The sequence below is a fragment of the Botryllus schlosseri genome, chromosome 10, assembly GCF_051294905.1.
Source record: "Botryllus schlosseri isolate E-star chromosome 10, Bs_hap1, whole genome shotgun sequence".
Classification (NCBI taxonomy): Eukaryota; Metazoa; Chordata; class Ascidiacea; order Stolidobranchia; family Styelidae; genus Botryllus; species Botryllus schlosseri.
Genome location: NC_137245.1, coordinates 7,474,103 through 7,497,813, shown reverse-complemented (window position 1 = coordinate 7,497,813; position 23,711 = coordinate 7,474,103). Strand labels below are relative to the sequence as shown.

General features: G+C 40.9%; 3 protein-coding genes across 3 annotated transcripts in view; 2 read left to right on the top strand and 1 right to left on the bottom strand.

Annotated features, from left to right (window-relative positions):
* The window catches only part of LOC145449020 (peptidyl-prolyl cis-trans isomerase FKBP1A-like), a 408,653-nt gene that overhangs the window by 180,367 nt on the left and 204,575 nt on the right, over positions 1–23,711 (bottom strand). The gene's annotated exons all lie outside the window — the stretch shown is intronic.
* LOC145448995 (fibronectin-like) overlaps positions 1–23,711 on the top strand; it is a 109,744-nt gene that overhangs the window by 25,821 nt on the left and 60,212 nt on the right. The window contains exons 7-8 of the mRNA XM_080327452.1: positions 22,762–22,932; positions 23,344–23,454. Of these exons, the coding sequence (XP_080183578.1) occupies positions 22,762–22,932; positions 23,344–23,454 (282 nt within the window). The remainder of the gene's footprint in view (positions 1–22,761; positions 22,933–23,343; positions 23,455–23,711) is intronic.
* On the top strand, positions 12,401–18,342 carry LOC145448998 (regulator of G-protein signaling 12-like). The gene has a single exon (XM_080327456.1). It carries the CDS (start codon positions 13,274–13,276, stop codon positions 15,917–15,919), a length of 2,646 nt encoding a protein of 881 aa, XP_080183582.1. The 5' UTR covers positions 12,401–13,273; the 3' UTR covers positions 15,920–18,342.

Genomic DNA, 23,711 nt, shown 5'->3' with positions numbered 1-23,711 from the left:
ACACCGTAAATTCATGGGTGAAAAGTAGGTGTATATATCAGATTTCTACCATGGAGTGGGAAGTAAATCGGTAAACGACGCTTTCAGGTGTGCTTTCACACCCATTCAAAGTTGTGAATGAGTCAAATATACCAATTGGTATGGAGATATATCTCATGGGTGTATATAGTTGGTTATGCTTTGGTGTGACATCCCAAGAAATCCAAAAAGGAAGTATACACTCAAACAGAACCCACTACACCCCTGTAATATATCCATAATGATAGGTGTGTTTAACCCATTTTCACCCGTTGTAATGGTGCGAGAGCACAATCTGAGAGGCGGACACACAGTGGATTGATACAACCTTAGCGGGAAGAGTGCGTGTTTCCATCCTCGTATACCACCTCTGATATACGAATGTGAATATCCTGTGTTTGGAAAATTTTTATGTTACGCGACTACTTGCTGATTAGCGTAAGCGTTCCGCGAGTTACTAAAGGTTAAGAATCACTGCTGTATAGTGAGATGGTTTTGTCCTACCAGTATTGATGAGCAGCACCGTAACGGCCGCACCCCAAACCCCCCAATTGGGGGGGGGCCCGAGCTCGAAGGGGGCCCAAAATTATTTCGTGAATTAGCATAAATCATAGAGTATTTTTTGAAAATTTATGCAATTTTTTCAAAATTTTTTCGCGCTGCGCGCGAATTCAAGTAACCGTTTATCTATATTATTGGGTATAGGGCCATTACCGCGCCACGACCCACCAAGACATACAATCAAGTTTTAGGTCATATAACATGCGACTCCAAGAAGTGTGCCAGAACGATCGGCAGCGAGAAAAGCTTGGCCGAAAAGGTCTATGCCCTTATGCAGACCGAAGACTTCGTTATATAGGCTATACAAAATACATATAGGTTTAATTGTCCATAGGCGCCTAAATGACTGGCGCCGAATGTTCATGTCTTTGCAATCTGAACCTCACAAGACAAATACCATCCCGCTGGGAGAAATTTTATGCCAGTGAAGAAATACCAATTTGAAATCGTGTGCGTCTCTTAGTTTAGAAGCCTACGTTTGGGCGATTCTATATATTTTGATATAGCAGACTGGAAGTCACGAAATAACATCATGTAACGAAGTCATATCAACGGGTCCGCCCGCCCGAAGATGTTTAATCATTATTTACGGGCCCTCCCGTTTTAAAGACACTTCATTCAGCTCTACCGGTAAATCTAATTACGTGAGTAGAGAGGACAATAAATCGATAGCATAATATATATGCAATCGCCGATCTGATTGACCGATTATATCATGAATTATCGAAAATTTTTGCGCTTCGCGCTGACTCACAATACTGTACAGATAATTTCGTGACAAACGCGAACAACGTGATGGGGGGTCGTTTTATCGCCCTATGGGAGCCCAAGACCCATGTTTTTGGGGGCCTGACGAGGTGCTGTTTCGTTCCTGCCAACAGGTATATGCCCGAAGATGTTTAATTATTATTATTGAGTGCAGGTCCCACCTTTTCAAACACGCCTCACTCAGCTCTACCGGCAAATCTGATTACGTGAGCAGAGAGAAGATAAAAATTGATAACAATATATGCAATTCCCGATCATACTGCCCGATGAAATCACGAATTCTAGAAATTTTCCGCGCTTCGCGCGCTTAGGCGACCAAAGCTCATTCGCTAAACAAACTCCCAATGGACATGATGAATAGCGGTGAGCAGTGTATCGCGGGAGGGGGGTCTGGGGGGCGAAGCCCCCCAGAAGTTCGGTCTATAACCCTATGGGGGGCCCAAGACCAAAGTTTTGGGGGGGGCCTGACGAAGTGCTGTTACGGCCCTGTTGATGAGATTATGCGGGAGGTATTTTCGCGAAACCTGTTTATATGCTCATGGTATTTTTGGACATATGCGAGGAGACAGATATTAAGATACTATGGTTAGGTAGAAAGTCTTTGAAAGTTGCAGCGCGAAATTGCTGACTCGCTTTACTGATGAAAATATGTTTGCTATAGTTTCCTCACACCAGTACATGACATTACATTTTCAATTGTGCAGTGCAATACAAGACATGGAGCGTATACCAGGAGCGAATTTGTTTTCGTATAGAGGCGATCAGGCGAATGCAATAACGAATCACCTTTATGTCTTCGGAGTACCCAAATAGGTTTTGCCTATACTTTCACTACTTACTGAAACGATTATGTTTCAGACTACTTCTACATCTACTCAAGAGTGTTTCGATTTTTAGGCAAATTTAGGCCTAGAATTTATTTCTTGCTTACTTGAAAATCTACTTGCACTTGAGTAGAAGTACATAATTCATAATCATTACAGCGCCAAAGTTCACTGGATATATCTTGTTGTATATAAACAATAGCCTACGACTATAGATTACTAAGCTATGGATAGATATGCAACTCCCGCAAAACCCGTCGTTGCGCTTGGGCAAGCAGTTTGTTTTTGCAAAGCAATCTAAAAGCAACGTAATCGGTAGTGCTGTATAGCTGGCGATCCGAGCGCTGAAATTTAATAAAACTGTTATCAATCGAAAGCTTGTGTCGCACTTATTCCGACAATACAAATTAATATCATGTCAGAGCTACGGAACCGCCTCAAAACAGTCCTTAAAGTCTGAAAATCGGCATTGTTCCGAACAATCGCTGGACGAAATTAGCCATTGTTGTGGTCATTGTGTTGCGATTTTCAGGGCTGTTTCGCGGTGGTTTCATTGCCATGGCAAGATTTTAATTTGTTATTTCGGAAGCAGTGCCACACTAGCTTTTGATGACGACTGGGTATATTAAATTTCAGCGTTCGGTTCGCCAGCTATATAGCGTTACCAATTGCGCTGCTTCTAGGTTGCTGAAAGCTCAGCTAAAAGACACACTGCTTGCCCAAGCGTAACCACCGGGAGTAGTAGCGTATCTATCCGTATTCCGTAGGTTAGTAATCTATACTACGACGCCATATTCCTAAAAAAAGGATATACCTTCATCCGTGAGTGATGTCGTCATATATTAATTCATGGGAATGTCGAACAGGTTGACGAAATCAAAGACGATTGCCTTCCTGTGTAAAGTCTACGGGGGTTTAGTGATGGAAAATCTACTTCGATATCAGTAAGATGATCACACTCGAGCCTCGACCCCATTTGACCTATTTCATTAAAATTCTCCGAGCTCAAGTTACACATTTCTCAGACGCTCTCGACAGAATACGTAGACCTTGAAAATATATATTTGAACTGCGTTCAATTGCAATCGCCTGCGTATCCGACTGACACATCGTCCGAGTGTTATTAGATCACGTACATTATAGATTCTCGTGAAAATGCAAGTGTAACTGATCTACGGTTGCTAGAACAAAATCAGGCCATGGCTATGAACTCTGACATCGGCATGCATTTGGCTGAGAATACAATTTGCGCCAAAAATTATCGCGACGAAAGATTTTCTATAGCAGGTAGAGCCGCACTCCTTTCCATATGTCTGCACATATTATTATTTCATGATGTTGGCTATATTCGATGATATTACCCACCCCTAATCATGTCCAATATAGTGTCACAGTCTATAGACATGATCAGTTGATGGAAATAAGCAATGCGCTTACAATCAGAGAGACCCCTGTCCTACGGATCTAAGGTCGTTATAAGTCTGTTCGTCACCCATCCATTTCCAATATTGATAATAATACAAAGACGAACGGTGAGAGTAAACGCTGAATCACACGAACTGTCTGTAATTCGACAACCGATGGCATGATTCAGCCGTGGCTTGACAATGCAGTACCTCGCTTGGTACTGGTGAAAGATTACAATCGACGGATGAATGTTTTTGTTGTAGGACCCAAGTCGACGAGATTGCGTTAGCCTGAGGTTATCAAATACACAGATATTGTGAAATAATTTTGATTGTTGACAGTCAGCGAGCCGGCGTATCAGCTAAGTAGATGTCAGAAATGTGACTACTATTCGGTAATTATGGTAAAGGCCTAGCTGAGATCCGCTTCGAAATCTGAATTTATATCATCTTCATGTTCATTGGCGAGCCGCTAGGCTGGATATTAGTCTAGATAGGTTATTTTATGTGACACATATACCTATTTCAACGAATATATCCAATATCGCATATTCTTCTTCTCAGCTCAGCGAAATAGTTTTCTTATTCTGGAATAGAATAATTTCAATACGTATGGGTGAGCCGAGCAGTTAATATTTATCCCTAGACGCCAAATGAGACGCGGAAGATATTGCGACGCGCCGTAATAATTTCATTTCTAAATTGAGAGCAGTGCATGAAATTGTGTACACAAGCTGCTCCGTGGATGTGGTAATATTAGGAAAATGAGAAAGGCAGGGTTTATTTACAATAAAAATCAACATCGTAGGAAGCGTAATTCGTAATGCTCCAAAAGGCAATAAACAAGGTTTCAACCATACCTTCGGAAAAACAGCAACGCTAAAGTTGGCAGTTTCAATCAACATTTAAACAAGTTTACCAATTCCCGTTTTTATGGACTGAAATTTCTTTATACCATGCAAATCTTGAAGTAGGACTGCATGTTTCTATATATTTGTCGTATTCAACTCCAGCGTAACTTTTCTCGTATAGTATATTTCAAACCTTGTTTGTTGCCATTGTTACATTACGAATTAGGCCTACATGAACTCTAACGGTAATTCTTACGCTATAGTTTGCTTTGTTGGTTTTATTTTTAATCAAGATTACGTATACAACTCACGTAGGCTACGCACACGCTACACATGAATTAAAATTCTTCAATGTGAACGCATTTCCGGTTTAATATATTAGGCCTATGGTTTCAGTCCACGCATTAACATTTAAGAGTAGGTTTTATTTTCTAATTTTCGGGCGCTGTCGACGCTGACCGGTCTGTGTCGAATCTCGGGGTGTGTGCGATTTGGATGTGCATTTTACTTCGTCTTTAATTTGGTGCATTATGTCGCGATCACTGTATTTTGTATGTCTTGAACGGATGGAAATGATAGAGCCACTGATTATGTTTGATTGATGTACTATTAAGGGATGGTTCGAAACCCTGAATGGTTCTGGTTCGTGAGGACAGGAGCATTTATGAAAGGTTCTGTGCGCGAACACGAATCTTAAGTCATAAGGCTAATTACTAACAAATGCACGTACATGGCGTCTTATGTAGATTTAGATTTGACTCATGTCTTAAGCTTTTAGCCCGTGGCCGTAACCATAATCGCAACAGGCAAGATTGAATTCTTTCGGATTTTGATCCGGCTGGACTGACATTTGAATGCCTGTTGCATTTCTGTTCACGCAGTCACGTCCCTGTCTGTAAGGTATAGTGTCTGAGTTAGTAGCCTTTAGTCATCGTACACTTGATGCATAGTTATAAAACATCACTCATAACGATATGGATTAAATTGAACGAACAGCCTTGCCACCAAATGTTGTAACAACTTGTATTCGATCAGATCTGAAATCTGTTTTCGCCCTTGCGTCTTGCGAGGTAGGCTACCCGCATTCGCCCCGTGTTGTCGGGATACTCAAAGATAGAATCTTCAGTTCACAATAGCTTTTATGCATGAATTTCAGTTCCCTCCATAATATATATAAATATTCATATTTATGAGGGACGATATGAAAATTCACACATGAAAGTGTTGCCACTTCCGCTTATTCATTCATGCGTCTATATCCGCCAGTTCATATCAATTGCGGTTCAAGTGCAATTGGCTACATGGAAATATTAATAAACCTGATTGATTGATCGCAACAAACGATATATCCGATGTGGTTGCCCGACATATGAGCATGCGACACAATGGAAAACGACAGTTCAGCATGGAACACATCAGCATGCGTCACTTCAGCATGTGACTGTATAACCCAAAAACTTACCCTAACCCGAAACATAGCCTAACCTAACCTAACCTAGCCTAACCTAACCTAAACCCTAACCCTAACCCAACCATAAACCTAACCTAACCTACCCCTAACCCGTAATTTAACCCACATGCTCATGTGTCGCATGCCAAATTGTCGCATGCCGAAGCGTCGCATGCTGTAATGTCGCATGCTCATATGTCCACGGACCATCCGATGTCTCTCTCACTGACTCTCATCAGGAGCGAACGTCAGCAAAACCAGTTAACCACCATTCAAATTTTACCCGCGTAGCTCAATAATGCGTATGCTCGGAAAGGTATATAACAACGCACAGATAACGATAAACAGAGAGAAACTCGGTCATAGAAATTACAGACTGATAACACAACATTAATGAAATATTTCCAGAGTATAGATATATTCTTTTTGGCGGGAGGTGTTTGGCCGCTGGAACTTTATAATGGTGATTCAAAGAGCCTGTAAATAAAAAGTGATTGCTCTATAATATTTGACACATTCTGGATGTTTTAGGAGTTTTCTTGTTCGATGGCAGAGTTACAAGTCGTAAGTGGATCATAGTCGGGCATGGTTCATTCAGTGTGCAATGTGCATGCCCCTATTCAACTTCGCCTAGGCCAGGGTAGGTGTCTGATCTCAAAGACTACTCCAAGTCGTTTCGGCACCTTCCTATCTTGTCATTCTATCGCAGCTTTTGTGGTGTTTTGAAATAATGAAAATATTAATAAACTGAAACTGAAAACTGAAACTGGTTCGTAGAAAACTTTTATGATGAGGTCAGAAGTTTCATATTCTTGTGAATTTTTAGTTCGACTGGGACAGTGGTTCTCAACCTTTTTGTCTTCGCGGACCCCCTGATGACCCTCACGGACCCCCGTGGACCCACGTTTATTTTCAAATTTAGCCCTATTATCGTGCAACCGTCATCTTTCTTGTGCAAATATAACTGTATAGCAACGGTCCCCAACTCAAAACGGGTCGCGGGTCACTTTTAAAGTTTCGTAGCGGCCGCGGGTCGCATGAATTCAATATCGATATAAACTAGGTAACCACGTTTTAAAACTGTACATCAGTACAACGCCGTGCTACCTAACATAGGCGATGGGCATAGTGACCACAAAGGAAGTAATATTTTATTAAAGGAATACAAATACATAATCATCAATTTCATTCTATTTTGAACTCTGTTGTGCACAATACCGGCAAACGCTTTTCAGCGACCGAGGAATCGATATTAAAGATAGCGAGATACGCCACTAGCTGAAAGACTATCTTCACATAAAGCTTGATCTTGTGGGGAAGCCGTAAGCCAGTGGATCTCAAACTTCTTTAGTCACGCCTCCTTTGATACTGAAACATTTCGCTCCCCCTTATCGTCATATCAAAAAATGCAACCAGAATGCCGGCAATACCAGCGCATAGGAAGGTTATGACTGTTGATGAGAGAATTCTATAATATGAATTGTGGACTATACATATAATCTGAATTTTATGTAAATTGCTCCGAGCGCGAAACAATTTTCAGTTGACCGCAGCTTCGCGCCCCTTTCAGATGCTTTCACGCCCCCACACGAGAAGCGCGCCTCCAGTTTGAGACCACTGCCCTATTCCGTTTTGTAAGCGTCTCGGTCTTGGCAGTGTTTGGGCCATTTCACGTCGAGGCAATATGCCCAGCCTATTCATACCAGGTGATTATTCTCCATCGATGGAATGCTGTTGCTAACTTCAAAGACGTTTTAGCTAGTGACGAATAGTGATGTTCGGCACAGAATAGCTTATTTTGAAACAACAACTACAACAAAAACAACAATATGTTGAAATAGTAGTCAATTTCAGCATTTCAAAATGGTTTTCTCAGCCTTCTTCCGAGATCTCAAATCAAGTCGCAGGCCGCAAAATATGACCTCGCTGGCCGCGTTCTGGTGACCCCTGTTGTATAAGTTCAGTTTTAAAAAGCAACAAAACGACTTTTCTTGATAATAACATCATACTATTTATATAGAAATTGGGTAGACTTATAATATTTCAAAGCGAATTCTGCAGCTGCAATTCTTTAATACGTGGTCGTTTCTTGAAATTCTGCGCCTTCGATTTGATACGAACGAGTGCCGGAGGTGTTGGCGAACGTAATATTAACGGGAAACGCTTCCAATGGCACCTTTAAGTATGATCGCAACATATATGGCAATAGCACCAAAATAGGAAAACAGATTTTTTAATGAACAATGAACATATATCGTCCATCAGCATAGTCATTTCTATCTAGCAACTCATCTTGAAGTTATTCTCGAATAGCGGTTATGTATATCACATGTGAAAATGGATTTTTAAAAACATTTCGAAGTCACCTGTCACCATGCTCGACCTTACTACTCCAACTACTATGTTTTCCACAAACGCCAAAAAACGTCTCCAAACATCGATATGTTAGTAGGCTATAAGTTGGTTACAGTGATGAGCATCGGAGCGGAGTCGGAGTGGATTCGGAGCGGAGTTTTGCCGATTTTGTGACAGTCGGAGCGGTGTCGGAGATTACTACAGATATTTTTTCGGAGAATTTCGGAGTATTGTAACTTTTGTCTCCGATATCTTTGGATAGCTCTGACCAGAATACACTCTTGATTATGATTGCAAACCAAAACACAGACTGCTGACACCTTGTAAAGTTGTAATATGACGGGTAACATGCAAAAATGATTGCCAAGTGCATAAAAATCAGCCATCTGCACTGCAATTGGGGACTGGAGAGTAGACAATACTATGAGGCCAACCATATTATCAGATTAATTTAGTACAATACATTACCAAGTGTACCATGCTTGCCACTGTTTCGGATAGGCTACTTGACGAGATTAATCGGAGTATCGCGGAGTCTGGGATTGAGGTCTTCGGAGTCGGAGGGAGTTTTCCTCAGACACTAAAGTTATCGGAGAGATTCGGAGTCTCGAAAAGCACTATCCTCTCATCACTGGTAGGTTATTGGCAATTAAAATGAGTTTTCACTGTATAATATTTCATCTAAGACGGCCATTCTGTTGATGTGAGTCATGAAGTTTTAGCCTTAATGATGCACAAGCTGCCTCGTGATTCCACTAATTTAAAAAAATTATAAAAATTAGATTATCATCCATTTTGCAAATTTAGAGTCTTCGCGGACCCCTAGGGGTCCGCGGACCCCCGGTTGAGAACCACTGGACTGGGAGAATGCTCACGAACCGTTGTCGCAAACCCTCAGATGTGCGACCCACATACCTACCGGCTGTTAGATCGATATGCATATATGCTATGGCTAAATTGTTTTACGTTGATTAATCGTCAAGCACAACCTTCTTCGCGTTGAAGGCAGTAATCACGTCGTATAAACAAACACGTGGTTGCAATTGTGAAAAACGATGACTGGCTGCGGATTTGATTTGCTTTTCGAAACTGTTACTATAAAGTCATGCAGACTTGTAGCCTACTAACTATACCAATCAAGTCAGTTGACGATTAACTGGGAATCGGGAAAGGAGGACACTTCAAACTCAGAATTCCGGAGAAAAATCTAGAGAAAATGGTAAATTTTTCTCACTTCATGGTCGGTTGACTAAAAAATAAGAACGAAAGGTCATTTTTCTGCCTCGGCTCCCAAAATGTCCGCCGGAGCTTTACTTCGGTGCTGATTTACGGTATCTCACTCCAATTTCACAGTAAATTTGACCAAAATTCTCAAAAAAGAGGACATTTGGGCGTCCTGCTCTTTCAAAAACCTGAAAAAGGAGGACAAATCTTCCTAAAGGAGGACGTATGGTAACCCTACGGTTAACTAACTGCTGGTTTTGTGAGTAGTTCTAGTTCTAGTTGCTGATTTTGAAAAATGAGTAGATCTAGTTCTAGTTCCAGTGCGCATTTAAAAGAACAATCAGTGGCCGAACAACTAGAAAACAAGCGTCGTCGTTCGGCGTGAATCATAGTACCGGTGTCTTGGTGCCATGTTCTTGCAGTCATTGCTAAATCGGAGTCATCACGTGTAACAATGGGTTTGGCCGATCGGAAACCCCACCGTTTCGAATTCGAATATCCCCGTCCTTTTAAAATGCCGATTATATCTCCAATGCATCTGCTCTCGTTTGCAATTCATTATAAGTTATTAGTAAGTCGTATTTTAGGTATTAATTACGGATTTAAAGATCGTTAGTTATAGTTCTAGTTGCGCATTTTGAAAAGTTTGTACAAGTCTGAAATTACTCCAATCTACGGAAGAATCAATAGTGTTGTGTAGTGAAACAACCAAATTAATGAGTGAAGAATATTTATATATTTATTGAGGTAATATAAAAATCAGATTTATCAAGCATATTGACCATATAATATTGATTTGAGTCGCCTATAACAAATTAAATCACACTCACACGTAGGCCCTACAGTGTATCGTACATTACAAGAAACATCTCGAATCACCGATGCGGTTGGCTGAACTTCGATTTCCGAAATGCCAATCGATCAGCACTCTTTTGTATGCGTCGCGGCGTAGAGATTAGAGAAGCCGTCGTAGTCGCAGCGGTATAGTAATGGAGAAACTGTTGTTCGCTCAGGTTTCGAGGTTTATTTGGTTTCGAGGTTTATGGAGCGACGTTTCAGATTATCTAACGATATAGAGCAGTCAGTTATTGGCTGTATCGGACGTTCAGAACTATACAAATCAGGATGAAATGTGACGGTTCAGCTGTGTGTATATAGTATATGTGTGTGCCAATGCATTTCTGTTGTTGATGGTTAGCTAACTTAGGGCCCTGTGGATATAAAGCTGTATCAGCTGTATCAGCAGTATCAGCTGTATCAGCTGTATCACCCTGTGGATATAAAGCTGTATCAGCTGTATCACCCTGTGGATATAAAGCTGTATCAGCCTGTGGATATAAAGCTGTATCAGCTGTACCACCCTGTACATATAACGCTGTATCATATGTATCAGTCTACCTGTATGGAATCGGTGTCTTGTGTTCAAAAATTCTCGATTTTTTTATTATTATTTTTTTAATTACTTAAACTTTGAGAATCATCGCTGATCCGAGTGATCCCATGTCATATTTAAGACAAACCGTAGGCCTACCGAGGAGTACCGACATTCACCCAGGTATCACTCTGCAATAAGTATCACGTCTATACTATGCCTGAGATGCGCGAAATAGTCTAGTAGGCTATCACTCAAGTATCAACCATGTCACTCAGGTATGAACTGTATCACTCAATTATCAGCTTTATCATCCAGGTTTCTCTCTGCATAAAAAGTATCACGCCAAGACTACGTCTGGGATGCAATATAGTCAGGTATCGTCCCTACAGTGATTATGCAAACACGCAATGTCAGACGCCAGGTTGGAATCCCGGTACGTTTAGCGCAATATCTTTGGTGTGCCAAGGCGGTACTCGGCGTCACACCTGTGTGCAGTCAGTAGAATCTTTGGTGTGCACGAGACACCGATTCCATATTGGGTCAGACGTAAACTAGATCATCATCATCATTGGTTTATTAGCATTATCAGGAAGGATTATAGCCAGGGCCGTAACAGCACTTCGTCAGCCCCCCCCCCAAAAAAAAAACGTTGGTCTTGGGCCCCCTATAGGGTGATAAACCGACCTCCCTCAGGCTATACGTTGTTTATCGCTACATATCATCTACATTGGGTGTCCATTTAGTGAGTCAGCTCTTCTCGCCTAAACGCGCAAAGCAAGAGAAATTTATATATTCCATGATTGAGTCAGTCAATATATGATCGGGAATTGCATATAAATTGCTTCCTCTCTCTGCTCACGTAATCTAATTTAGGCTACCGACCGGTAGAGCTGAGTGAGGTGTGTTTAAAAAGGTAGGACCCCTCGAATAATAATTAATTACGCATCTCCGGGTGTATACTCGTTGGCAGGAACCAAACGGCACGTCGTCAGGCTCCGCAAAAAACCTTGAGTCTTGGGCTCCTATAGGGTGATAAACCGTCCCCCATCACGTTGTTCGCTTTTGCCATGAAATTATTGTTGTACTGTTTAGTGAGCCAGCGTGAAGCGCGAAAATTTTCGATAATTCATGCTACAGCTGATATATGAGTGATACAGCTTTATATCCACAGGGTGATACAGCTGATACAGCTTTATATCCACAGGGTGATACAGCTGATACAGCTTTATATCCACTGGGTGATACAGCTGATACAGCTGATACTGCTGATACAGCTGATACAGCTTTATATCCACAGGGCCCAACTTAGCACAAAATCGTGACCGTGGGCTATTATGGTGTTAAAACACTACCATAATCAGCCTCGCTCGTGGCCATTTATGACGATATTTATATATATATATATAGAGGCTATATGAATGATATTCAGACTTTCCAGCAATCTCGAATCCAGACCTGATTCAATTTCATTAAATTGAGACACCTTGTCCCTTTTACAGTTAACATCGCATAAAAATGCTTTTAATTTTGCGATCTGCTTATGACAATAGAATCCTCGCTAATCATCTATTCTTACATGCTGATCGATATGGCCGATTTTCTGTCGTTGAAATTTGTTGTTTGTAGCTTCCTGCTATAGAATTTATTGAGCGGTTGTGCCTTGCCGTCAGGAAATAGAAATGTATCCACTGTCATGCTAACAAACATGAATAGAACTATGATAACTATTTCAACATCATAGTTGATCAATATATTTCATTCAACACCTTTTCCCCAAGGATTTGAGGTCTGCATAATTCTCATTGAATCAATATTAATTGGTCATGTCATGTAGACAGATTATGAAGTGCACTTTCGCTAACGAAGAATACAAAGATTCGCGGCATTATATAAAATATTAAATATCGTTGCTTTGGAATCATTGCAGCTTATATAGCAGTTATATATACGCATTTTGAGAAAATCAATTTTTTGTAAAATTGCCCTTTTCCAGCCATATCTAGGCCATATTATATTTGAGACAATGTGACACAACCATGGCCAAGTTGTAGCCAAACAAAAATGAAAAGTACATAATCGAATTTTCTCCAACTGTGAAAATGTCTATCACAGTATCAGTTATCAGGTAATCTAATTCCACAGCAACGAATATATACATCATTCATGTAGTTGGTCGACTGTCACAATATACACATAGGCCTAATCAATTTTATAGAGTGGCAATCTCACATCTGGATTGCAGTAAATAGTGTTTGTAAATCTTAAGAGTAGCCTACTCAGAAACCATGACAGCATTCAATACCCTTTTCACATTGATGCAAAATATCTATTCGTTCCAGACTAAATCTTTATAATTAGTACGTGCAGTCTATTAAAATACCGAACGTGTGGACAGTGAGATGGTCATTTCCTAATATTGCTTATGGGCCAAAGAGTTGAAAATGCTAAAACGCGAAATCCGAATCATCAGAGGTCGCGAAGGATTCGGCTTCACCCTCTCTGGACACGCGCCATGCGTTGTCACCTGGATATCCGAAACCAGTTACGCAAAAGACGCAGGACTCAAAGTAGGAGACTGTATCGTCACCATCAATAAAGAAGATGTTCTCCACGCTAGACATGAAGACGTGGTGAAAGCAATAGGATTGTCATCGGGTGTGTTAATAATGGAAGTTGCAGATGACATAACCATCTCCTCATCGTCAAGAGAGGAAGATGATTCCGAAGTATTCAGTAACGACATCACAAGTAACAGTTGGAATAATAACTCGGTGTCATCGAAACATAACAACAGCGACAGCAAATTCTATCGTACCAAAAGAGTGTTGAACGAACTCAAAAACGGGAGCTTATTTCAAGACGTTGTCGTCGCGCTCGATTCCAGCCCCGTTCCAAAGGATAAAGTCAGCAGAACGGGTACCGCTCCGAGACTAAAAATGCGTTCTAGTTGGTCGTCTAACGAAAATTTCGCAGACTCCACACTGCCGAGAAGTAACGCCGCGAAAAAAGGACACAGGAAAAAAGCAGAACCGTTTTCTTTGCAAGTCGTTGTGTCTTATCTGGCTACAACTAGCGAACCAGTGGACGGGCCGGATGATGTTCAAGGCGTCTGTGTACGTGCGTTACAATCGTCGATCAGGCAACTGCGTGCCGAACAAGATATTCACCGTAGGGTGTTATTAAAAGTGACGTCAAAATGCTTGGAAGTGTTCAACGCAGATAAAGAATTGCTTGTGTTATTGGACAGCGATAGACCTTGCGTATGCTCGACTTGTGACGAAGACGAGCGTTTTTTTTCGATAGCCACCCTTCATAACGACAACCTCGTCGAATGCTACCAATTTATGGTCAATCCTACGCTGCATCAGCATCAATTTCACGTTGAACACGCGAGACGGTTCGGAATAGTTTGCACCAACGACCGTGGCGGTTGTCTTGAATTTCCGGATTCGCCCGTCACGTTAGTACACTCGATACAAGCTTTGTTTGGCGGAAATTACTCTGAATTGGAGCATATTTTGTTTGCGTCTGACGGATCGTATCACGGCGATTCTGATAAAAGTGGCGGAGATCCGAAAAAGAAAGACGGTAAAAGGTACGAAGGCGCATCGTACGGACGTAAAGCGAAAAACCTGGTTTCAAAGTTGAATCGAAAGAACTTGAGCAAGTCTTCGGAGAGCGTGAGAACTCCTGACATGGATTCCATCAGCGCTACTTCGAGCTTTGAAAGTCTAAACGAGGGTCTCGAAGGCTTTGAAAGTAACGTGCAGTCATGGTCGGAATCGTTTGAGAAGCTCCTCGATGATCCGATAGGCTTGCATTACTTTACCGAATATCTCCGTAAGGAATTTTCGGAAGAAAACATAACTTTCTATACGGAATGCGAGAAGCTGAAAAACACAAATCCCGCGGATGTCGCTACTCTGGAGAAATTGTCGCACGGTATTTACGATGGATTCCTGTCTTCGGACGCATCGTGCCCTGTGAATATCGACAGCAAGGCGCAGAGATTGGCGGAAGACGCAATTGATAATCCGCCTCACCCGGGCATGTTCTCTGCTCAACAGAACCAAATTTACAAGTTAATGGAGATGGATAGTTACCGCAGGTTCTTGAAATCGAAGATATACGCACAGTGCCGTCGTAGTCATAATAACACGCTTACTACGTCCGCGAATAATGATTCCTCCCTCAAAAACTCAAACGAACGTTCCAGGCACGGTTTCTCGTTTCAGAGCCGCAAATTTTTTCAGAGAAAGCCAAAAAAAAGCCGTAGCATCACGGAAATCGGGAAAGATTTCTTAGATTCGGATTCGGCTTCTGTCATGTCCTCTCGTAGTGACGATGATGTGTTGTCGTCCAGAAGGATGTCCGACGCGCAATCGTGTCAACTTGTCTTTTGGGACGGGTCCTCGACTGTGCTGCCAGTTCAAGAAGGGAAGGTTACGATACGGCAAGCTCTCGAGCCGTTTTGTGACAAGCAAAATGTCCCCGTGTCTGCGGTCGATGTGTATAATCAAGATGAAGACCGGGCGCTTTCGTTGGACCAAGATATTATCCATCTGGCTGGGCAGGTAGCCCGCGTTGAACGTAGGACTTTGTTCAAACTAGATCTGCACCCGATCGGAAGAACGATCGGCGTCAAAGCGAAACCTTCGAAATCTACAATTGACGTTCTCAAACCAGTCATGGCGAAATACGGACTTGATTTTGAGCAGACGACAGTCAGAGTTGCGGGAGAAATGAATCTAATCGATTTAAACCAACCGGTGAGCGATTTGGATGGTTTGCGGGTGACTGTGGATCACAAATTTTCGACGACGATGCCGCGTAAATCAAAATCAAAACACAGACATGATCGCGACAACCAAAAATCGCATTCGGCTGCGAGTAGCGATACAGAGGATCTAATTCTGGCTATGTCGGCGGCGGCGAGTAGCAAGATGGACGATCAACGCGGGCTGATATCGCAAATCGATTTAGAGATGCCTGATTTTCTTAAACTACCTCCAGCCAAGTCTGAGAGTACTGCAAAGCCTAGCGACACGACGCCGAGCAAAGAAAAGTCAAAACGGTACAAGCGTTAGCGGAAACGGTTGCCGCGCGTCCAATTGTTTTATTAAAAAAAGAAATTATGCAATTGTTCTTATCATAAGTCTATACCGTATGTTATCATGAATAGCGCTGCGCAAAATCGAGTACCTGAGTATGATTAATTCGAGTACGAATCCAGTATTAAGCTTCTATTCAAGCCGAGAATTCGAACATCACTCATTGGAAGTCATAAAAGTATGGATAGTGTAGAAAGTTCGAAAATGTACCTTTTGTGCGACCGCAAACAAAGCATTGCCAGTTTTCCTCAGCATTGTACGATAAGTTAATTTTTCGACCCTACCTATTTCGTTTCACTCTGTGCCAATACTGTTCCTTGATCATGACTTTTTTACGAATCCCGGGGATTCACTGATTACATTGTTAGGTTGCCTGAAAAAAAAGCTGCTCACCATATTTGGCTCAATTCCACGCCGACGCAGAGCCAATTAAAATTTTTGAATTTAGCCAAATCTGGTGTGCAGCGTTTTTTCCGGCAATCTAACAATTTAATCAGTGATTCCCTGGATCTGGAAAAAAAGTAATATATATTTGAACATCCCTAACGCATAGTTTTTTTAACTATATGATTTGGATGCTGTGGTACGACCAATTGTGGGTTTTAAAACATCCACGTAAGGAAGTATCACTACTAATATATATTATAGCGATAATACTTGATGAAAAGAGGCGTGTAATTATAATATCCCACTGCTAGACTGAAATCTTAACACTCGAATCATAGTACACAGCTCTAATCGTGAATGGCTAAATTCGATCTTAAATTGCGCGTCTGTACAGAAATAGTGACTTCTGGATGTGCGATGTTATGTCTCATCTCATGTCCAGTCGCTAAGCTCTTTCACAAAACTGACTCTTAGCTTTTTTGCGTTGAACCTCATGATGGAATGCTACAGAATTTGATCTGATTTAACGGTTACTGTTGCATAGGCCTAAGCAGTGTTTTCGTATGACAAATTACAATTTTTACTACTTTGTTCTGTCGACTTATTTCGTGATGTAACAAAACAAGGCATGTTGCCAAAAATCTGTGATCCTCGTATAATCCCTATTTGTTATGTGCCAATCACGAGCGATCATAAATTGTTTTATCTTCCAATATGAAACTGTGTGCCGCACGATCATTGCGTTATCATCTTTTTGCCAAATTCTTGTAATATGAAATCGGTAGTGTTTGCAGCAATGAACGATGCAGTATACTGATGCTATGTTACTCTTGTAAAGTCATTAGTGAGGCCAATCATTGTTACTAACTTTCATTGTGTGTTGCTATATTGCATCCTAATATTGCGATTGCTTATTTCTGGTTAGTTTTGCGATTGATATGTAATTAGTTCTTGGTCAGATTCATATCCGATTGTATTATTGATATTCCTCTGAAGTAAGCACCAGTACGTTACTAAGTGTTACTATTTCCTTACAATGATTTCCTGCCCGTGCACGTATCTTTTTACATCTTTATTTTGGATACAATTTTCTTCTGGTGATCGTGATATGCCATTTCTGAAGTTTGTTTTGGTAGAATACGTTCGCTACATGATCAAAATGACTTAGGATCAATTTAACATTGCTTGTGCTGGTAACTAGAAGCAAATTATTTCTGTAACGTTTTGAAAATGACCAAGTGACTCATAATGTAATAAGGAGTAGACATGTGATTGTTACCTGTTTTTATGACACCAAGATGTCAAGTATGTCGTGCTGTACGGTATTTGAAATACCGTTAGGTGCAGTAGAAAGTAGCTATGCAGGTTTGTTTGACGTGTACGCCTGCTTTAATGAACTCAGATTTGCACATTTGTCACTTAACACTACACAACCGTGATTAAACACATGTGTTATCGGTTTATTTTATTGTTGTCACTGACAACGAAAATTAATTCGAGCAAGACTCAAAAATTTAGCTGAAGTTACATCCGTTTCCATATTCTAAAATGTTGTTGGTTGATCACATCTTGCAACAGATATTTAAGGTAGATGTTGGCAGTGTTTGGTATCTGCATTATTTGCTCAATGATCATACCAACAGTTCGTGTTGATATGACTAGGCATGATGTGTGTGAATATAAAATCTGATGTTAACTGACGACGTCATAAGTCAGGTTACGAGAATCAGTGTAATTTGACATTTACTGCGTGTTAACGTGACAAGTTTATATCGATATTGCAAATGAAGCTATGTTTATGCTGCGTTGATATGAGTTACTAGTGTTGGTAATAATCATTAGATCCTACTCCATTTATTGCTCGGATTACTGTATTTCTGCTATTATTGGATTGAGTCGCATGTTTTTATCCTATGTCCTTTTAACCTTTTCTATACTTAGCTTTTCTTTTGTTAGTCATTGGGTTTATTGTGAATTTTTATGAAAGTAAATTCCTTTACAAACAGTGACAATGGTTTCGATATTATTAGATATACAAATCTTATACAGATAGACATTCAGATTCATAGTTGCTACAGCACAGTCATGAAGTTCATCTGGTACAAGTAAGTTTGCTCTGGTAATTATACCGTAATTATCATAATGCCGACTCGCATTATATTTCTTTAACACAGAAACCTGCTCGGTGGTCACCATGAAATAAAAAGACAGGTTCATGGTTGAATACAGTAATTTAGTGCTCCAAATCTTGTTCAAATGTCGACCTTAAGCCTCATTGGATAGATAATGTCTTTTGTGAGTGAGGACGACCGCTAATCACATGCACTGATTGCATTACTTTACGAATTAGGATTTGAAAACTTATATGACGTAGCAGTTTAAAGCACGATCCTGGTAACAAACAAGATTTGAAATTGATCATGGAAACAGTAGCTTGTAAATTTAATTGTTAAGGCATGATTTGCTCTATTGGCTTCATTTTTAATCTGGATTAATCATATGACATGGGCCCTACTGGTACATACACAAGCATTTCTGTATCAGTTTATGCAGTAGTTTTAGTCCACACATTAACATTAAGAAGTAGATTTTCTGTCAAAATTCCGAAGAACTTTTCGTAGGCAAGATAACATAAAAAAGACAAGTGATGAAAATGAAGCGGCGAAGTCGATATATCAGATCGTTGTCGGGCAGTATCGACTGCAGACTAGTATTCATTCTGTTTAACATAAAAAGCTAGATAGTTGGGTAGTTATCTTTCGCATTTAGCTACGTGTGAGATAACAGCCCTTGGTGGAAGCCAATCGTATTCTGATCTTGGGAGTCGAAGGTAATTACAAATCTAGGTTATAGCTTGTGACACCAGTGACAGCTCCAAATATCACATTCTATTGGCTATAACTCGTTCAGTGTTCACAATAGAGCAAACTTTTTTCTTATGACAGTTAGAAAGATGTTTTGGCAGCTTTTGAGCTCTAGGCTATATCGTGACTCTACGACCAGTGGTTGCCGAGATGAGCAATTTTAGCCCCAATTGAGCACAAATTTGAGGGTTGCTGGCTGGAAATTGGGTGCACCCCCTGAAGTCAATTTTTATTGAAGTTTTGAGTCATTGTAGGGAGTTAGGAACCCATTTTTTTCGATGTAATCAATATTTTTTCACTCCGCCCTCTGATACATGCCATCTAACAATGCCCAAGGAATATATGCTTCATCCTAATACTACATGCTCAATGCAATTGTAGGCCTATATAAAGATGAACCCCCCTGCATCATATTGAATCATAAATTTTAGTCGAAGTACTGCTATTTCAGAGTACAAAATTAGGCTACATTTTGCCTGCATGGCTATGTTCTTAGATGACGTCCAATTGCACCTGAATGTTTTTGTGACCAGACCTCTTACCACTTGGATTTTGTAAAGTGGAAAGTTATGAATGAGATTGTGATATAAGCCGTGTGATATATTCCCTTATCACGGTACGGTAACCAAATGTATATTCAAAGATTGTACCAATTTGTTGGGTCATTAGTCATTTTGTGTTGATTGCGAATAAACATCTTGTAATTTCAAAAGTACCAGTAACTTTTTGAAAGTATATCAATACAATTCAGAGGTTTCCTTTACTACATACACTTGAAGCGGGTTTGATGTCTCTTGGAAATCGCTACTTGTGTCATTGAGTAGAAATTTACGGCTTCTCCCACTACCCATGTAGCAATGCTGACTACTTTGGTCAATAGGGATAGGACGTTGTATATTTTTGTCCTTAATGTTTTGGTGGCATGTAAACCGACTCATGATATACGTAGACATACACACGATCTGTGCACTGCATATGCATAACGGTAGCATGAGCGCATGATGTGCATACCGGTATGCCACTCGACAGTGAAGGCGCAGATATAGCCTTGCAAGGCTTTCAAAGTCTTGTACCACCCGGCCATGCTATCCCGGTAATGCTGAGCGCCAATGGGTAAACCATGGATGCCAGTGTTACTAACCTGGTCGGGGATTGAATCCACGACCTACTGATCAAGAAGCCAGACGCTCCACCGTTACACTATCTTGTCGGTCAAGTCTGTATACTGTCAACAATAAGGCTGGTGCAATGATTCAAGTAACTTACTCAAATCTAAATGGAGTATTCGTCGTAAGGATTCGAATCGAGTAGTGAGAGATGGATATTTAGAGTACCGTACTTAAATTATGCACTCCTTTCCTCTAAGAGTGAATATATCAACAAGAATTATAGCTTCGAAACTATTTTTTTACCAGTGATGTCTTGAAACCTCAATTGGACGTATCACATAGGGTTAGCTACCATACGTCCTCTTTCAAGAGGATCTGTGCTCTCTTTTTAATAAATTGAAAGTTCCCTCGGAGGTCGCCTGAATGTCCTGTTTTTTTGACAAATTTGTCCTCTCTTTCTATAAAAAGTATTAAGATGCGATGAAGCACTCAACCCCGACGCTGAGTATGTCAGAGTTTCGGAAAAATCGGGTAAAACGGGAGTCAAGTCAAAGTGATGACCTTTTTTTTTAGTCAGCACAGTCGGTCGAAAAGTTTTCAAAATCGCCCGATTTCTATTCCGGTGCTGGAGCTTTCAATGATTTCTGAAATGTGTTCTCTTTTCGGATCTCAAAATATGGCAACCCTAGTATTGCAGCATCCTAAGATGTAGAACGACCCAACACACGTTAGCGAAAAAGGCATTTCTGTGAAGTTGTAATCAATCCACAAGATTTGCAACAAAATATGCAACTAATGCATTGAAATGGTTATAAAAATACGAAATCAAGATCGACTTAACTCAAAGCCTATTACTCGATTAGGAATTAAATCACCCCGGGTAGTCAATTTTTCTATGCCCTAGTCCAGGGGTTCTCAACCCGCGGCCCGCGGGCCGCATGCGGCCCGCAGACGTATATCTTGCGGCCCGCGACATCTTTCATTATAAACGCAATTACTCCTGGCACAGTATTGTTACATATCAATTTAGCTACTTGGCTCTCTTATCGAACCGTATCGGTTTCATTACTCATTCTTTGATGTGTTCTGGTTTCTTGATATATGCTTGAGTTTAGATTGTTATTGTTTTGAATCGGTATTCGGCTGGACTCTGGTTCAAGAGAATCCCGCTGCGTAGTGAACCTTTAAGAGGGTTTCACACACCGCGAATGGTTTGAGCAGAAACAAGGACAATTGGAACGAGAAATTAAACGGCATGGGCAGGGTTTGTAACTTCAAGTGGGCAATGAATTTGCTTTCTCAGATATAAATGGAAAACCGATGTGTCATATTTGTCGATGAAAAGAAGCAAGCTTAAAATGATACCACGTCTGTTTCTTCGAGAGTTTCAAATAGGCTATCGCCTGATCTTAGAAAAACGTTGCTAGCTATAGGTGGCAAGCCCAGCAATCTATATTCCGGGCATTGTTAAAATTGGCGGCGACGTTACAGACGCATCGTTCAAAATTGCTTGGATCGCTCAATCTAAGATATCTGCCAGAGAAGGTGTGATTTCAATAAAACATTACCAGACTGCGACTATTCGCTGTTGCCGGAACTTATTAGCAAAGACAACATGACCTGACAAATTTCGAAGCTACAGTTGTCTGATTCAACCGTGACCAGAAGAGTAACAGCAATGCCAGTCGATCTTTATCATCGCATGTTCTGAAACACGTTGCCGCGTAGACTACTTTAGCCTAGCATTGGACGAATCCACAGACTCCACAGACATTGCATAGCTAATTATCTGGATGCATGTTATCGGAGTAGACATAGTATATTTGCAGAGGAAATGCGAAAAACATCAACTTGAAAAAGTTGACTTCTGTAACTATTAGTGCAGGGCTCCATCAGCCATGGAAGGCAAGGAGAGAAGGTTTGATTGGTTTGCTCAATGCTCAGAAAATACCCCGAACACCAGACTTCTTCTCAAATCACTGAGAGTTCAAAGTAATAATGGCCTTTGTAACGAAAGAGTGACCGTAATTTCATACTTACTCGCTCACGCATTGAAACAGAGAGTTCGGTTCTCTGGTGTTAGGGTTTGCGGTGCATATACCTACTTGGCAACGAATGTAATGCAGGCTACATGAAGGGATTTACTTGCGCTGCTGGAAGATATATATTCTCACAAACAAAATAAAAAAACAGTCACTGTAAACTTACTAACGTTGTCCATTAATGCTTTGGAATGCATAAAATGTACTAAATGTCCGGTAAATAGGCTACAGTAGACTAAATGTAATAGTAGCCCATAAATACATGGTAATAATATTCTGCGGCCCGCAGCTTCTTTTGCTGTTGAAATGCGGCCCGTTGCACAAGGGAAGTTGAGAACCCCTGCCCTAGTCAATGACAGCAGCATTAACTTCATCCTACTATAGCCCAGCATACTGACATTATGGTCACCTTGCAGCACTGCCACCCACTCCGCCAGCTGACCTGCAAATCCGCGATGTCACCCACACAACTGCAGAAGTATCATGGAGCTTTGGGGAACAAAACGGGACGTCAGACGTGGATTATTACACTGTGACATATCAACCAGCGGATCTCTCGGCATCACCAAAAACAGTGAAAGTTACGGGTATGATTGAGTGATGCTGTAGAGCAGGGGGTTCACAAACCTTTTCATGGTCGCAACCCCAAATGCCGATTTAAAAATGTCCTGCGACCCAACTCTCAATTTTTACGTGCTGATTACCTAAACTCCCAAACTCCTGGCCTATGTCAGAAGCTGGCGACTAAGTGCTCAGTAATAGCAATTATGCAATTATGAACTAGTCAACCTACATCTATTAAGACTATAGCAACGTATGCTGGTGTTTTGGAACGATTCTATCCATATTCAATCGAAGTAGTCAAGAAGAGCTGCGTGAAATTCTGCTTCACACAAAATACGTGCGTGTCTGCATGTCTTTTTCAAATTTATAACTAACTGCCTCATTATCCGTCACACATCCTGCCTTGGAAGTATTATACTTTTCAATTGTTTCAGACACAAAAACTGTGTTAAAGGGACTGGAGCCTGCTAAAAAATACAGCGTTGCAGTTACATCTCATGGAAATGGTCTCGAATCTGCACCGTTAACAGAACAAGAAACAACATGTAAGTGTAGTCTACTCATTGAGCAGGTTTATCGCCATCATACTCTGGTCAAGTTTTACATCATGTAGTGCAAGATTAAATCTGAAGCCAACTGTTGCAGTCCTCACTGTTAAGTTGATCACACACCTTTCTTGAGTTTGTTGCTTTAATCGCAAACACAACATTGAGATCTACCGGTAGGCCTAAGCACTTACTATAATATACACAGATATATTAAAGTGCAAAATAGTGTATTTAACCTACTGGCACCGGCGGGT

Coding starts and splice junctions, on each gene's coding strand:
- LOC145448998 (XM_080327456.1), top strand. CDS start 13,274: ATGCTAAAACGCGAAATCCGAATCATCAGAGGTCGCGAAGGATTCGGC.